The sequence below is a fragment of the Bos javanicus genome, chromosome 4 (genome assembly GCF_032452875.1).
Source record: "Bos javanicus breed banteng chromosome 4, ARS-OSU_banteng_1.0, whole genome shotgun sequence".
Classification (NCBI taxonomy): Eukaryota; Metazoa; Chordata; class Mammalia; order Artiodactyla; family Bovidae; genus Bos; species Bos javanicus.
The window spans coordinates 39,208,921-39,222,864 of record NC_083871.1 but is presented as its reverse complement, the minus strand read 5'-3'; the positions used below and the strand labels follow the sequence as shown (position 1 = coordinate 39,222,864).

General features: G+C 36.0%; 1 protein-coding gene across 13 annotated transcripts in view; it reads right to left on the bottom strand.

Annotated features, from left to right (window-relative positions):
• The window catches only part of CACNA2D1 (calcium voltage-gated channel auxiliary subunit alpha2delta 1), a 521,990-nt gene that overhangs the window by 13,151 nt on the left and 494,895 nt on the right, over positions 1-13,944 (bottom strand). For 7 of the 13 annotated variants that reach the window (XM_061413776.1, XM_061413777.1, XM_061413781.1 and 4 more), the window contains 8 exons: positions 12,750-12,821; positions 12,091-12,243; positions 11,953-12,005; positions 10,316-10,371; positions 9,817-9,946; positions 7,576-7,685; positions 6,369-6,451; positions 4,492-4,693 (listed from right to left, as the gene is read on the bottom strand). In XM_061413776.1, coding sequence (XP_061269760.1) covers positions 4,559-4,693; positions 6,369-6,451; positions 7,576-7,685; positions 9,817-9,946; positions 10,316-10,371; positions 11,953-12,005; positions 12,091-12,243; positions 12,750-12,821 — 792 coding nt within the window. In that variant the 3' untranslated portion in view covers positions 4,492-4,558. Of the gene's footprint in view, positions 1-4,491; positions 4,694-6,368; positions 6,452-7,575; positions 7,686-9,816; positions 9,947-10,315; positions 10,372-11,952; positions 12,006-12,090; positions 12,244-12,749; positions 12,822-13,944 lie in introns of those variants that run through there. The other 6 variants (XM_061413778.1, XM_061413783.1, XM_061413780.1 and 3 more) reach the window with 1 other exon arrangement.

The window sequence follows — 13,944 nt, the reverse complement described above, 5'->3', positions numbered from 1 at the left end:
AATTCTGAGGGGACAGGCATTTGAGAACTATTTGTTTGCTATGGTCCTTTGATGGACGTGAACGCGAGCCCTGCCGGCTCTCAGAGCCAAGTGACAAAAGGGTGTGTCCTTTGGGAAGCTACCTCAAAAGTCAAGGTGCCAGATGGGATCACAAGCTTCTTTTAGGAAGATACCACTGACCTGGAGTGAGTCAGAGGGTCAGTGGGCATAGTCTACCCCTTCACCTGTCTCCAGGGAGTCGTGAGGTAAGTCCCTAAATGTGAGCTAAATTAGAAGCCTTACTTGCAGGCAATCTTTTAAAGTATGCAAATAGCCTCCCTAAAGGAAAGGTTGGGAGAAGTGCGTTTCTCTGCTCCCTCTTCTGAGCTTTGGAAGGATAGCCACAGGGAGTCCTTGCAAATTTGTTAAAAATTGTTTCTCTGTATTTGTAGTCTTGTCTGTCATATGGACACAAGCCCTATTAGGCTTTCAAAGCTAGAAGTTTTGGGGGCCCATCCCTCAGGTTAGAGTCTTAAAAGTTGGGGTGTTGTACATATATACAATGATTCCATCGCTTAGCCATAAAAAGAAAACCAAGTAAAGTAAATCAGAAAGAGGAAAACAATTATCTTATATTGATGCATATATAAGGAATCTATAAAAAGGGTACCAATGGACCTGTTTTCAGAGCAGACAGAGATGCAGAATGGATGTGAGGATACAATAGAGGAAGGAGAGGGTGGGATGAATTGAGAGAGTAGCACTGACACATATGCACTATTATGTGTAAAATAGATGACTGGTGGGAAGCTGTACCGCACAGGGAGCTCAGCTCGGTGCTCTGTGATGAGCCAGATGGGTGAGATGGGGGCAGGGGTGAGTGAGGCTCAGAGGGAGGAGGGGATATACATATATTTATAGCTGATTCATGTTGTTGCACAGGTGAAACGAACAACACTGTAAAGCAATTATCCTCCAATTAAAAATAACAATTTTAAAAATTAAAAAAAAAATTGGGATGTTAGATGTTCAACCTAAACCCTGCACTGCTCAGGTCGAAGCTGGAAGTTGTGAGTTCCTTTCTAATTGTATGTTGCTGTGCCGAGTGTGTGGTTTACGGAGACAATGTTCCTCAGCTTTTCCTACTCATTTGGATGCGTATTACATTCACTCAGTGCGTAAGAGTTGCTCATCTACTTGCTACATTTCTCTCAGAGGGTATTGCTCTTTTTCTAGCTGTAGGTTTGTTAGGTCTGTGAGTTAAGGTGAGTTTTAAGTCTACTCTGTCACCATCTTGGACCAGAAACTCAGTAACTCACGCTTCTAAACCTTTACCCCTGAATGCGCCTCTGAGCTCCATCACCTCTCCTTTTGATTCTCAGAAATATCTTAAACTTGCCCCTAAATATTATTTTTATGAATGATATTTCTAGGAGTAATGAAGCAGGTCAAAGACAACACATCATCTGTGAGTCTTCCTTTTTTCAAATCTAATCTATCAGCCTGTCCTCTTAACTCTAGTTTCAAAATATATCCCCAGACCTACTACTTACTATGTCATGTCCAGGTTACTATTACTTGCGGCCTCCCTTGACTCACTGCTTCTATTCTTGCTCTTTAACAATTTTCTCTCCAAAAAGCAGCCTTCTTAAAACCAAATCCTTTCATGCCCTTTTTGAAATTTCTCAGAACAAAATCCAAATTTCTTATAAAGGCCTACAAAGCCTTATGTGATGTGCAGCTTGGCTGCTTCTCCATCTTCATCCTCCTCTATTCTTCCCCACATCACATTGCTCCAATAACACTTTCTCTGCAACAGGTAAAGGTATTTGTTATCTTAGGACCTTTGCATTTCCTCTTCTCTTTGTTCAAATAGCCTTCCCTCTAGGTAGATTAACCAGGTGAAAAAAACAGGATGCTGAATTACATGCGACTTTGAGATAAAAATTTACAGTTTAGTATCAATGTGTCTTAATCTCAGGGATATAATAGTGGCCTGACACATAGGTGGTGTACTACGAGTACTTGATAAATGAGTACTCGTACTCAAATAAAGCAGTGGTTGGTTGATTAGTTAGGAACACTACAAACATAAAATACCAACTTAAAGGCTTAACTGTCACTTCATTAGGAGAGCTTCCCAGTTCTGGTTAAGTATTAATTTGATAGAATGCAAAATTAGCAAACATACGAGACCCGTTGACGTATTAACGCAAAATACATCTGTATGTTCTAGAAATGTTATGGAAAGAAAAATATTCTTTCTGGCTCTGCTGCCATTGTTTTTATTTTTATATTTCCAGTGTTTTTTTTGAGGGGGGGGATAATTTCCTCTGTGTGATGATGAGATATGTCTGTTCAGTCTGGGAGGTGGTAGTTCAGATAACTTATTTGGAGTCCCTGAAGTCTGCATGTTGATCCACACTGAAAAATCTGTCCCTTCAGTTTCCTGATCATGTTTTCTCAAATGTTTTGCATGGGCAACCACATATACCAAGACTTGAAATTATTATATGAAAATAAATTATGAGATACATTCTAAAAACATTCTAAATCACAAATGCATAGATGTGGGAGAAACCTCAGCATTTTTTTTTCCCTATCTTAGAGAGACCAAAATCCCACTAACACCATAACCAGATAAATCAGTCTGATTTTTAAAGGTTAGTGGAGAAGATAACAGACTGGTACCTTGTTTCAGCTTTAAATAGTAAAGGAATAAAGTGCCAAAACTATTTACATATATTTTAAGATATGAAAGAATAATTTTATTTCCTTCTAGGGACCTGTCTCAAAATACTCTTCAACTAAGAATCCCTCATTTTTTTTTTTTTTCTGTCCCATTACTACTCAAGGAAAAAATATCTAAACCATATTCTTGCCCTGAGGCTTACTTTTTCATGATTTTGTCCCAAGGCTTACTTTTTAAGACCAGATATACCAGTAAGTATATCTGTATATGCGACACTATGGACTGCAGCCTGCCAGGCTCCTCTGTCCACGGGATTTTCCTGGCAGGAAAACTGGAGCGGCTTCCCATTTCCTCCTCCAGGGAGTAAAGCTCAAATCATTGGTAAAAAGCATCCACTAAATATGAGCTATCTGGAATTTAGATAGCTCTATACTTACGGAGAAGGCAATGGCACCCCACTCCAGTACTCTTGCCTGGAAAATCCCATGGACGGAGGAGCCTGGTAGGCTGCAGTCCATGTGGTCGCTTAGAGTTGGACACGACTTCAGTTTCACTTTTCACTTTCATGCATCGGAGAAGGAAATGGCAACCCACTCCAGTGTTCTTGCCTGGAGAATCCCAGGGATGGGGAGCCAGGTGGGCTGCTGTCTATGCGGTCGCACAGAGTCGGACACGACTGAAGCGACTTAGCAGCAGCATACTTACATCACCCACAGCAGCTTCAAAGAAAATGCATATTTAAAATTATTTACGCAGGTAGATACCACACATAACTCTCTTAATAGGAATAAGGTCCCTAACAAATCATTTCCTACATAGCACCTTAATACATTTAACCACATTCAATCATGAGGTAGGTTTAATGTATGTGTATGTATACACACATATTTCTTCTACATACTCATTTTTCGTGTTCTCAATAACATGTATTTACCAATTATGTTTGCATAAAATAATGAACTTCCTCAATAGTACATGTTATTGATTTGCTGTTTTTCTTTACCACTTAAATTCAAAAGCATTATTTTACATTCTGACACTCCTCTGCTATTCCACTTTTCTCTCCTTCTGATGAACTCACTCTTCAGTAATGGCCACATCTCCATCTAGTGGTTTCCTAACCAAAGACTACCTGGACAGCAATGAAGAAAGAACACAACGAATGCTGTCTAGTTACTACATTCAGGATTCCAAAACATCAAAAAAGAAAAGAAAAAATGTAATGGAACTCTGACTATAAATTCAGGCCCTAAAATATCTATTCAGTCGTACTGAGTATGTAATTCAGAAATTTGTCAGAAAATAACAAATAATGATAATCCTAGCCTAGATAATGTAAATAATAGGAAGTAAAATTAACTTAGAAATTAGAAGCACTTAGTGATACTAAAATATTTCACTAAAGAAATGCTGTGTAGACAATATCCATTTATATGGAAAAGGAAAAATTAGGATAATGAGCTTAGAAGGTACTGAATACTGCTTGATAAAACTGAAATATTTCATTAATTTCATGTTAACAACTTTTGAAACAAAACTTATGACCGTCTCTAATAATTGTCCTTAGGGTATTTCTCTTAAGTAAGACATCATGAAGAATGTATACTTTTTTCCACATTGACTTAACCTTTAGTAAAACCTTAAGAAACATTTCCAGGCAAGAATACTGGAGTGGGGTGCCATTCCCTTCTCCAGGGTATCTTCCTGTAAGAGACATAACTAATTTTTAACTAAATATAGGAAACTGATATGCTCTGTTCAGGATTAGAAACATGTAATATTTGAACGTTGTTATTTACAAAACAACATTACTACTGGCATTTTAATAACCTGGTTTCAGGACATTTATTGTAGTGGATTTAGGGATATGGATTACTTTTAAAAATTTCAAGCCAAACACAAAAACAAAGAAAAATTCGAGAAAGTGACTGACCATCCACAGCACATGAAAACTTGCAGAAAAATGAAGATAGGAGCTGACATCATGGTACAGGCACGACTCGTTGTGCATACAAGTTGATCCTATTAATAACGGGCAAAGTAGCAAGTACAGGAAAAGGAAAGAAAACACAGAAAAGAAGACATACAAGATGAGATTTCATGCAATTTGCTGGCAGTTAGCAGTTTATGTGAGCCTCCATTCAGAGCAGATTCACAGTGACCATTGCAAATAAGCATTACCAAAATACTCCAGTGCTAAAAAAACACAAGACATTATTAGCACATTGAGCTACTGAGCAAGAGTTGTACTTTCACACACAATCCATTTTACAATTTATAGGAACTTTAACATTGGAAATTTCTGTCTTTGTAAAATCTTCTTCTTGTCGTGATCAAAACATACAGTTTCCGACGGTGAAAGTATTTTGGGTAATAGGTTTTTATATGATCTTGGAAGTGCACCTGAGTAAATTTAATCTGTCTTTGGTGACAAACAGTTGACAAGTGAAGTTTCCCTAATGAGTGACACTAGCCTTGGGTCCAAAAATAACATTCTTTGGGGAATAATTTGACGCGGCAAAACTCCTTACGGTAGAGTAGACAGAACAAAAGAGTCCTCGTATCTGGGTCTTACGTAAGCCTCACTTAAAAGAGGAAAAGGTCAAATAGCTCTAACTTTGAATCAGTTTTCCCCTTCAAAGACGAACTGATCAACAGTCCTTAGGGAGGTAAAAGGATTTAGTGGCTAAAGCATTTTGGGTTTTCACCCTTATTCCCCATCACCAATTTTACTTCTCTGCTCTGCTTCTAATCTGTATTATGTACTTGCATAATATGTAACTATGGAAATTTTTATTCTTTTCTGAAACAAATGTGATTATGTGTATTTAAGTACACAATAGGTAAATCAGTTCTAAATAAATAACTTCTAGAAATGCACATTACTGAATAAATGATCTGACATATTTTATAATAAGCAATTCCTAAGATGATAATGCTTTCTTTGCAAACCTTCATACAAAGAGACATGAAGACTGGAGAATTGAGAAATATTAAAGAAGTGTAGTTTTTATAAGTAGTGAGCACCTTTTATATGGGGTTTGATTCAGAATAAAGCTTATTAAAAATTAAATTAATTTGAAAAGTATAAAGCTACTTATATATACAGTAGTCTGGATAGTGCTTAGGAAAGGAAGACAGCTAACCTATAGGAAAAGGACTACTCATCTCAGATAACATACATTAAATATGGTGTGTAAAATTTTACCAACTTAATCCTGTGTTACTAACCTAGTCTAATTTCAAACAATATAAAAAGTAATTAAGAAAAATAATACAAAGCTAATAGGTGATAGAATTACAAAATAAGAGGACAACAGCGATTTAACAAGTTTTTAAATATACTGAATGAAGACTAAACAAATTAATAAAATACTATAATAACAAATGAAGGTAGGCAACTCATATACTATTAGTAACATTTACTGTCAGTTACTATTTATTAGAAAGGCTTTAAAATCATTAATGATCTTGGAACATTACTAAACTGGCATTGTGTTTGAAAGTACAATTTCTGTGGAAAGGACAGATAGATAGAAGAAGCAACTGTTAAGCTTATGCTAACCATGAAGAAATATTGAAATGAAAAAATCTATATACCAGCAAGTATGTCGTGTTAATGAGAATACTATGGTTAAGACATTATGTTGGAATTAAAACTGTAATTTGTCCCCTGAAATTCTTTGGACACACTTACCAAAGCATTGTTATCAAAGCAGACATCAGGCCCTTTTCGGTATCTGGGTTGCTTCACCATATCACAAGGATCTGGACCATCAGCTAAAAAAACTTGTTAAGGGATATGAAGTTATGTTTTCCCCCCCACAAAACTGAAAAAATACAATGCCATATATTTATTTCTCAAAGCAAGCAGGAGAAACCTATGACATTATTCTAGTGCCATACACTACTATAGGCTTTAAGGAACTAAACTGCCACAGATTTTCTTTTGTTAGCCTAGGGACTGTGTGAAGAGATCAACTTTTTATCTGTACTGTGCACAGCATGGTTGCTGGCACAAGAAAGTACTCTGTAAATATTTGTAGAATCTAAGTGGTTGAAATGTGCAAATGACGCATCTGTAAGACAGAGTCATTCACGTAAGACCATAACGGAGGACCCTGGTGCCTCCTATTCAGCAAGATAGAAATAGAAACTAATTCTAGTAATAAATGTCAGTTCCAAACATAACATATGGGAGAACTATCTTCCCAGAAACAGCAAAAACCAGAGGCAGTCTACCAAAATTCGGCCTGTAATGCTTGAATAGTCACTGCATTGCTATTTAGCATATTTACTCGCAGAAGTATTTTTAGCATTGCTGCCATCGCAGTTGTAGCATATGACAGGACTTACCTTCTTTTAAAGGCCGAATAATATTCCATTGTGGGTACAGATCACATTCAACGCCATTAATGATGACTGGCTGTTGACAGCTTTCAAGGCACAGCAGACCCTTTTTCCCTTCTGTCCTATACCTGGGCGAGCTGACAGGGAAGACAGAGTACTCCCTCATCTGGCACCGTGTGGAAGTTTGGGCCAACAAGCCCCAGGGAGCACTGGCAGAAACCCAGCATCCTCCCAACCACCACCAAACCCCAAGCCAGGCATTCCCTGGTGCTCTCTAGCCATCTTCAGAGGCCCTTGGGAATCTGCATTGCTCTCTCCACAAAGACTCACTGTGCAAGTGAGAAGCCTCTCGCCTTCTCTGAGTGCATGTGTAGCATCATGAGTCTTGACATCCAAATGAAATTTTGTGTGACGGGTCCATGCTGCCTCTGTGAAGCGATCTCAGCCCTCTGTGGTATTTTTCTCTTTCTGGGCACGAACAATGTGATGTGGTTAAAAATGCATGGCTTTAAGATGGAATTTTCATTCCAAACCTCTCCAATGTGAAAGGATACAAGTCTGCTCTGCTTGTATGAGCAACCGTGTGTCACAGGGACAAGTTCCTTTGCTCTCAACCATTATGAATATTAAGTTGGTGTTCATAAGTTTTTCTACATGGAAGATTCTGTAGAATATTATAAAAGATTAGAGAAAATGTCATTTGAGAAAACAGTTTTCAAAGACTGTTACATATTAAAAAGAAAAGAAAACAAGACTTTTGAAACAAAGCATCACATGCACAAGCAGTAAAACTGAATGAGAATGCGTTTTGGAGAGAGAGTAACATGGACATATTATCTCTCAAACGAATACTAAAAAATTCCAACAGGAGATGTTTCTTAAGCAATAAACCAAATGCAAAATAAGTACCACTCTGTTGTTTAGAGTTGTAAGAAATGTTTTAGTTTATATGTTTAAGGAAGTGTGGTATTTATCACTAAAAATGTCCCAGAGGTGCCTTATTTTACAGTGAAGGAAACTAGGAGTATAAAATGACTCAGCATTTGCCCAAGCTCATGCCAGGCTGAAGTCTAGATCAGGCTGTTAAACAAGCCTTCTGGGAAGACAGAAATGCCGTCCACTTTAACCAATATGGTAGACAAACGCTTGCCACAGGATGCTATATTGAGCACCCGAAATGGTGACTAGTGTTGCTGAGGTACAAAACTGTACTATTAATTAGTTGCAATGACTAATGACTAGGTGACAGAAATTGCCATCTGTGGCTGGTTGCTACTGAATTAGGACAACACAGGTCTAGACGGAATTAAGGGCTTAGAATTCCATGTAGTGTTTTTTTCCCACATCTTAAGCTGTTTCTACCTTTCACAATAAAAATGTAGGTCTGTTGTTAAAAAGTAATTGATTTTTCAAGGAAGCAGGGTTTTCTTTTTTTCTTAACCTATTTAAGTTGGGACACAAGCATAGAGCAAATCAAAAATAACCATGGTTCAACTTATTATACTGGTCTTTACATTACAGTTTAACTTAGTCATTTTTTTTGAATTTGATTTTATTTTTAAACTTTACAATATTGTATTAGTTTTGCCAAATATCGAAATGAATCCGCCACAGGTATACCTGTGTTCCCCATCCTGAACCCTCCTCCCTCCCCTACCCTCCCTCTGGGTCGTCCCATTTTTAAAGTATACATTGCTACTCTTGGACATCAATTAATGAAAGACCAAAGACTCTAAACTGATAAATCCACTTAACTTGCCACAGTTCTATTTTCTGAAAGTGAGGTCGTGATATGCTAATCTCTAAACAAGATGGTCTGCTTTTTGCTGATTACATGCCGGACTCCACCCCTTTCCTCTCCTCTGCATACCCCCCACCTCCTCATAGGACGTGGAGGTTTAATAAAGTTAAGTCAAAAAATCATACTGACCACATGGATTAAAACTTTGTGCTCGTTGCAGTTAACCCCTTCCTGAAAATACTTAAAAAAAAAAAAAACAAACCTGTTATAAACTTCTTTTCCAAATTCCCTAGCAACCAACTGTTCCTGCCCTGTCACCTGCTCAGATTACCTCACCTCCTCATATTTCCTCTTCTCTCTGTTAACATTTCTTCTAGAATAAGCTGTCCTAAGTTACTAAAAACAAAGTATTCCATGTGCCTTCCTGCTCTGTTCTCAGGGATACTGTGACATAGATTATCCCTTTCCTCTTAAAACTTCAAAAACCTCCACCCTGCCGTTCATTCTTTCTCTCGATACAAATAAAATTTTCCATTTCTTCCAAAAATTTTTCAAAGTGTTTTATGGACCGTGATGACCAACACTGACCTTGACTTCAGGAAATATGTTCTTAGTTTTTTCAGTTTCAAATCAAAGATAGATAAGTGAATACTACAACTAAAACAATTTCCTGCCCAAGGATATGTCTGTTAATCTGTTTAGTAAGTATAATTCTAATCAAAATTAATATCATTTCTGAAACTAGCTCTACATTAGAAAAAATTTAATATGGATTCTTTTAGACAAATTCCTTTATATTCTGCCTAAAAGTGGGCATAATTTTCTTGATTACACAATTACTAAAATAAGTTGAAGGAATTACAACTTATCGAAGTCAGAATTAACGTTAAAAACCTTCAGAGAAACTGAAGATCTGTGGTGTTTTCAATGTAAAGTAGTTACTCCTCTCTCTCATACTCAAATGACAATCTCTGTTATTTTCTGTAATGATTATACAAGTGAGTACAATTTCTTAGGGAAGCAAGACTAGTCCAGAATTGAAGAAACGAATTACCTGGAACAGTTTCCACAATCTAATACACCACTAAATGATTTACTATCGTTATCGAAAAAATACTGAGTTTGTTCAGTAATGCAACTCTGCTTTGACAGAGAGGCCGTAAAGTCATCATCTTCCATCTCAACTGTGGGGAAAACAAAGACCATTATTATGAGGGGTCTCCCAGAGCCTCCATTTCTCAAAGAGCAAAACAAATCAATCAGTATAAGGGCAGGCACCATAATTGGCTAGTTACTCCATGAGGTACAGTGGCAGCTCCTAAAGGTACCCATTAACTCTCATTAGAATAAATGAATTTGAATATGTAACAGCTGCAAAACAGAAATCAATGTGACCTAGGAATGTTTCTAAGGCATTAGGAAAGTTGTGACAAAAAGAATTTAACCTACAAAAATGTTAAATGGTCGATCTCTCTCTCTCACACACACACACACTCAGCATACCCAAAAAGAAAATTTTAAGTTATTATGATAGCATCTGAGCTATGACATACCTGCCTCAAGAAGTCGTGGAAAGGTCAAACTCAAGAGAAACTGCTGTAGAATAGACCTAAATTTTAAATACAAAAAACTATTGATAAAAAGCTAGGTGTTTTATTTTATAAATTATATCATAAAAACCAGAGTATTTTTGCATGTACACATACACATATTTCTTTTTTCATCTTTCTGGAAAAACTGAGAATTTGCAAGCATTTTTATAGAAGTGTTTTTAAATTATATAAGACATTGTGAATTTCTTTCTGTAAAAGAAGTCCTGAAGTCAGTTGTCTTCAGGACCCTGTGAGGGACACATAATGTGTGAAGACACTTAATATAAAATCTGAGTGAGGAGAAGTGATAACTCTAGGGAGAATGTCATCATTTTAGTGCATAGTTTTGACATTCAAGATTTTATCCTTATTTTCAATATTGAAGCTGTATTACGGTAGGGAAAAAACACCACAAAACAAACAAAAATGACTGTGTACCATGGGTTTATTAACTATTTACGTAAGGTGGCATAAAATAAAATGCATAATGTGGCATTCATGAAATATACCTTTAAATATAGGACATATGGCACATTTCAGTTTTACAATAAATGACAATTGAGCCAAATACTGGTAAAAACTCATTTGGAACTGAGTTTAGTTAAAACAAAAGTGGGGAGAAGGGAAGGGGAAGTTGAGGAGGAGGGATTTTCTGGCCAGAAAATAGCATAAAAACAAGTATTTCAGGATGACTATGAGATAGACTTTGTAAAGCCTATCTAAAATAGCATTTGACAACAGAAAGTACCATTTTTCATAATTTTTAAGAAATCAGATTTTTAATCTAAAATCTTTGCTACTTTAATAAAATGCATAATCATTTAGTTTTAGCTGGGAAAGCCTCAAAATCAAGTGAACCTTATGTATTGACCTACATGGAACAAAACTTACACAATCCAGTTGGGTAATGGTACGAAAGAGAAACACGGAGGAAGGGGGGGATGGACCCGGACATCACAGGGGGATTAGTTACTTGACTGACCAGACCCAAACAATGACAAATTTGATCTTCCAGACTTTCCACAGTGCCTCAAAAAGCAATTTAAATGTCTTCTTTTCATTGGTGGCAGGATATAGGTAGAGGGGAAATGGGAGGAAGGGTAGAACTGGTGAAAAGAATTAGATCCATTTCAGGAATATGATGCCTCTAAAACGAGGCCAGCCTTTGTAAGAAAAGTGAAGAAGTAGAAAGAGAAGTCATCATATCATGAATCTGATGGATGAAGACATTTAACGTGGGTATTTAAGACAGTAACTAGTAAATTTCTGTAGATCAATGTGATGCCTAAAATTTAAGGACTGAGTACAATATCAACACAAAATACCAGTGAAAAGAATTTCAACAGATCCATAGATAAAAGGATCCCCTGAAGAGGCTGAAGTTTGCGTAAAACTGTTTTCATAGAAAAAGCTGAATAACTATAATGGTTTTATACTGATCATTTAGGAAAAAAATACTTATGACTGTTAACAATATGTGCTGTAGGAAATAATGTAGTTCCCATAATAATTATCTACATGTCTGTATTTTCATCAAATTCTTTCCTATTTTACAACACTTTTTGCTCATTACCCATAAAACTAAAATTTGGACTTACCAGGCAGCAGCAGTGGCCCACCAGCCAATGTGTAATACGTCGGCTATTGATGGCTATAAAACAGGATAAGAAAGTATTACACTCATGAACCCTGAGTGTCCCTCTGACACAATGGGAAGCCGAGTGGATATTACTGACCACGTATGCTGAGCGATGCCCTGCTCCTTGTTTTGGTGCAGCTCCTGGCTCACACACCGACTGATAATCATAAGACTTGTTATAAGCATAAACTGATATATTAACCAGGTGTCTCATCAAACTTGGATCAATCTCTCCAAAAAATCTTCCAATCTGGTACAGAAAAAAATAATTAATATTTGGCTCACATTTGAAACTTTATTAACACTTGAATCAGTACAAAGAAAAGAAATGATACAAAGAAACTGAACTAAAACCACTGAGGAGCTTAAAAACAAAAGCAAGTAATAAATGAGTATATGACACTTTGAAAGAACTCCCATGAGATTAGGTGTTTTCATCTGTTTCAAACCAGTTTGTATTAAGACTCATATTATCAACAAACTAATATGTGAAATTTCTCTAAATTCCCGAGAGATCAAAAATAAAACAGTTCATATCATGTTAAAATCTTTAGCAAATAAGTTTTAACAGAAACAATACCAGAAAGTAAAACTAACAAGTAAAAGGAAAACTATTTTTAGGATGTATTTTTTTATGGTTTCTATTACATTAAACACTTTGGTTATCAATTTTTATAGTGGTTTGGAGGAGTTTCATAATGTTGATCAGGGAAACACACTTAGGAAACTCTACCCCTTCCCACTTTAGGTACATACCTGGTTAGTATAATCATCATGATTTGCCATCAAAAGGAACCCACCATCATCTAGAATAACACAGTCCATTACCTATCAAAATAAAAACAGCAGTTAATACATTTTTAAGGAAGGTTAAGTTACATTATGACTCCATTTTATGTAGATGATTATAACAATAAAAATAGGAGAAAAGCTTAAATAACTATATCTTATCTTGAAGGTATGTGCTCAGGAGATTCTGATGAAATCAGGGTATGCATAGATTGCTATCAAACCATCAGGGCTTGAAATTCCACCACCATCCAGCCATTAAAATTGTCAACTCAGTCCGAACAATACATAAGAACAAATCAGAAAAAATCCTTTTGCCACTCTGTGGTCATCTTAATGAACCAGGAAACTGGATAAATCAAATATTTAATAATGTATCATTTTTATTATATTTAAACACATAATTAAGATTTTGACAAGAAAGACATTTTAAAAAATCCATTTGGGGCACTATCCATCACAGACTTAAAAAGAAAAAGCAACACCATGAGGTTATTTATAATTGTTTTATATTAAAATCTTTTGGGTAATTTGGGATGTAAAAGCAAGAATCAAGGGGAAAAAATGCCTTTAAGGAAAAATAATCATATATCCTAAAATGTTCCCAGTTTAAATTATGCTTAAATATATCAATCAATTTAATAGTTTTACTGTATGAAATTACAATTAAAAGCATTGTTTTCAGAGTTCAGGACATAATACATTCTGTTTTCCTAATATGGAAGAAGCTTGCTAAAACTTTTGCTCTAAAAACAGCTGATACATAGTCTATGTAAAATGAATGTTACTGGCTATGGCTTCTCAAGATTTAGGAGTGATAAAACGATACAAAACTCCTGCTTCCCTTGGAAGCATATAGACATACATACGAGGACTCAAAGAAAATAGGGGAATTCATCCTTCTTATTGAGGATAGGCATAACTTAGCTCATATCATTCGTACAACATCTTAAACTGGAAACAAAAGGTTCATATTAGCTTTTTCAATTTCTCAAACAAAAATGGAAGTGATAGAATCCAATCCAGGCAAGTAAAACTTTTTTACAATTCTAAGGTTCAGTTAAAAGAAACTTTCTCACCACTATAATACAGCACAAAAATATTCAGATAAAATGCAAAAGATGAGGGAAGACTGCATTGATAATAAGTATGTTTCAGTTAG